General features: G+C 43.9%; 1 protein-coding gene across 2 annotated transcripts in view; it reads left to right on the forward strand.

The window, feature by feature from the left end:
* Window positions 1-693: 693 nt before the first annotated feature.
* atp1b2a (ATPase Na+/K+ transporting subunit beta 2a) overlaps window positions 694-2,427 on the forward strand; it is a 9,348-nt gene continuing 7,614 nt past the window's right edge. The window contains exon 1 of one of the 2 annotated variants that reach the window (XM_079478963.1): window positions 694-1,004. In XM_079478963.1, the coding sequence (XP_079335089.1) occupies window positions 905-1,004 (100 nt within the window). In that variant the 5' untranslated portion in view covers window positions 694-904. The remainder of the gene's footprint in view (window positions 1,005-2,427) is intronic. The other variant, XM_079478962.1, reaches the window with a different exon arrangement.

The raw sequence follows: 2,427 nt of genomic DNA on the forward strand, positions 1-2,427 counted from the left end.
TTGCAGTCTTGACTTTAAGTGTTTAAATGTGAAATGATGAATCAGAGCTTTGAGATAGATTCTGTCCGAGGTGTCTCCCGTGACTTCTCAAAGGTATAAGTGATGAGCTTTAGAGAATGTACAGATGAACCAGTTAACATCTGCTACACATGTTTGTCTAGTATTGTTTATATTTTTCATAGCATCACAATGACATGTGAATTGGGGCAATTGTGAATCTTGCTCTTGCAGCCATTGACCATCAGTCATGTCCTGTTCTTTTATTCATTCTTTGTATTATGTCAATGGTCTTAACCCGTTTCAGCTTTTACTCTATATGTTATCCTCAGCACCTTATTTAATTTGATTCTAATGTTTGAACTTACTGTATGTCTTTAGTTATATGTTCAATGCTTTGGCAATATTGTAAGAACACGCAGTCATGCCAATAAAGTACCTTGCAAAAATTGAGTGAGAGAGAGAGACAGAGAGAGAGAGAGAGAGAAGCAAAGAGGTTCAGCATCACCTGTGTGTGACAGACAGGCGGGCGGATGCAGAGACTCTGGACCAGAAGGGGGCGGGGCCAGAAGAGAGGAGAGAGATGCCATTGGCTGCAAAACTGCTGATGGAGAGTGTGCATTTCTCTCTCTGTGTGTGTGTGTGTGTGTTGGGTGGGGGAGGAGGAGGATTTTAAAGCTTCTGTTCCGCAGAAGATGGGGGGAGGAGGGAGTATTACCGGGTGCGCGTGCGCTCAGCGCGTTTTTACCGCAGTATCTCTGGATTAGTGCGCGCGCTGCGGCACTCCGTTCGGTTGTCAAACGGGAAGAGCGAGAAAAACGAACCGACCAACGGCAAAGCCACCACCGTCACCACCCGTCATCCGTTTATTCTTACCGCTCTCCCGTTATATCGTTGTACCGGAGTCATGGCTAAAGAAGATGAAAAGAAGGAATCCGGGGAATGGAAGGAATTCTTCTGGAACCCGCGGACGCACGAGCTGCTCGGTAGAACGGCGAGCAGTTGGGGTGAGTGACGGTCCGGTGCTCCGCAGCACGGTTCATGTACGTTATGCAAGAGGCTGAAGGGAACGGGTCTGTGTGCGGGGCGGCGCGTCGCGTCATGTCGCTGGTGCGCGCGCCTCACCGCCGTTATTTCGTTCGTTTCTGCGGTTTTTTTTGAGAACGCGGCGCAATGCGTCTGGTGTGTGTGTGTGTGTGTTTGTGTGTAGCAGGCCGTAATGTGTTAAAGGACAATATTGCGATGCTGATGCTGCTGCGCGCTCCCGTTTAGGTGTGCGCGCTCTTGGGTGCGCGTTAAAGGTGAACGGGTGCAAAGAGATCAATAAGATGCTGGATGAAGCGGAGTCTCTGCGTGACTCTTCCTCATTTACATCATTAAACTGATCGCACGCCCACATGATCATTCTGATCGATCAGTCGGATGGAGCGCGCGGGGCGGGCAAGGTTATTCGGGCGAGTGTCCTCCGCTCCAGCGCGCTCACGTGACATGACGTGATTTCGCTCATATCCGGAGCATCATCATCATCATCATCATCCATCAGCAGGTTATGTAACATTACACAGCAGAACACACATATAGCTTTACTACATCTATCCGTCTGTCCGTCTGTCTGTCCGTCCGTCCGTCTGTCTGTCTATCTGTCTGTCCGTCTGTCTGTCCTGTCTGTTGTTATTACTGCTGGGTGCAGCTTAAGCTCACAAAGAAACAATGAAAAGCCCAAAGCAGAACAGGAGATCCCGTCCAATAATGTACCATGGTTTTACTACAAATGGTAAATATAGTTCAACCACGGTACCCTCAAATGAATCATGCTTTTTTACTAGAGTAACCATCATTTCATGATATCATTTCCAGTAGAATGAGTTTATACAAATTATAATCCTTTTTTACTAAAACAAAACTATGGTGAATTTTCTATCTGTGTGAATCAGAGAGCATTGCAGTACTAAAGTAACAAAAACTTTGTTTTCTGGTAAAGAAAAGTATTGATATGTTTTTACTTGATTCACTTTACTTACTTTAGTTTAGATGTTTATTCGTTTAAATATTGGTCATATAATTTCATTAGATGGGATATAATTGTATATTAAGGGTTTGATGGATTTCACTGAAACAGACTTCATCTTCATCATCATCATGTGAATGTTATAATTATGCTTTTTTTGTAAATGTGGAAAATGACTTCTCAACCAATCTGCTCTTCTGAAGGTGTGCTCACACTGTGTCACATAGTTAATGTTTCATTATATTCATCTTGATCGAACAAAATAACCCATTATATCAAGTTACTGACATTTTCACTTGACTGTCTAGAAATATATAAAGCTGCAGTGTGTGTGTTTGTTATTGTATGTGTCTGTCATTTTTATGTCAGGTTAGTTTGTTCATATGTGTTACAGCATCTGATTAGCTGAGGACAGAGATGAC

This window comes from Barbatula barbatula, assembly GCF_947034865.1.
Source record: "Barbatula barbatula genome assembly, chromosome: 17".
In the NCBI taxonomy this organism is placed as follows: Eukaryota; Metazoa; Chordata; class Actinopteri; order Cypriniformes; family Nemacheilidae; genus Barbatula; species Barbatula barbatula.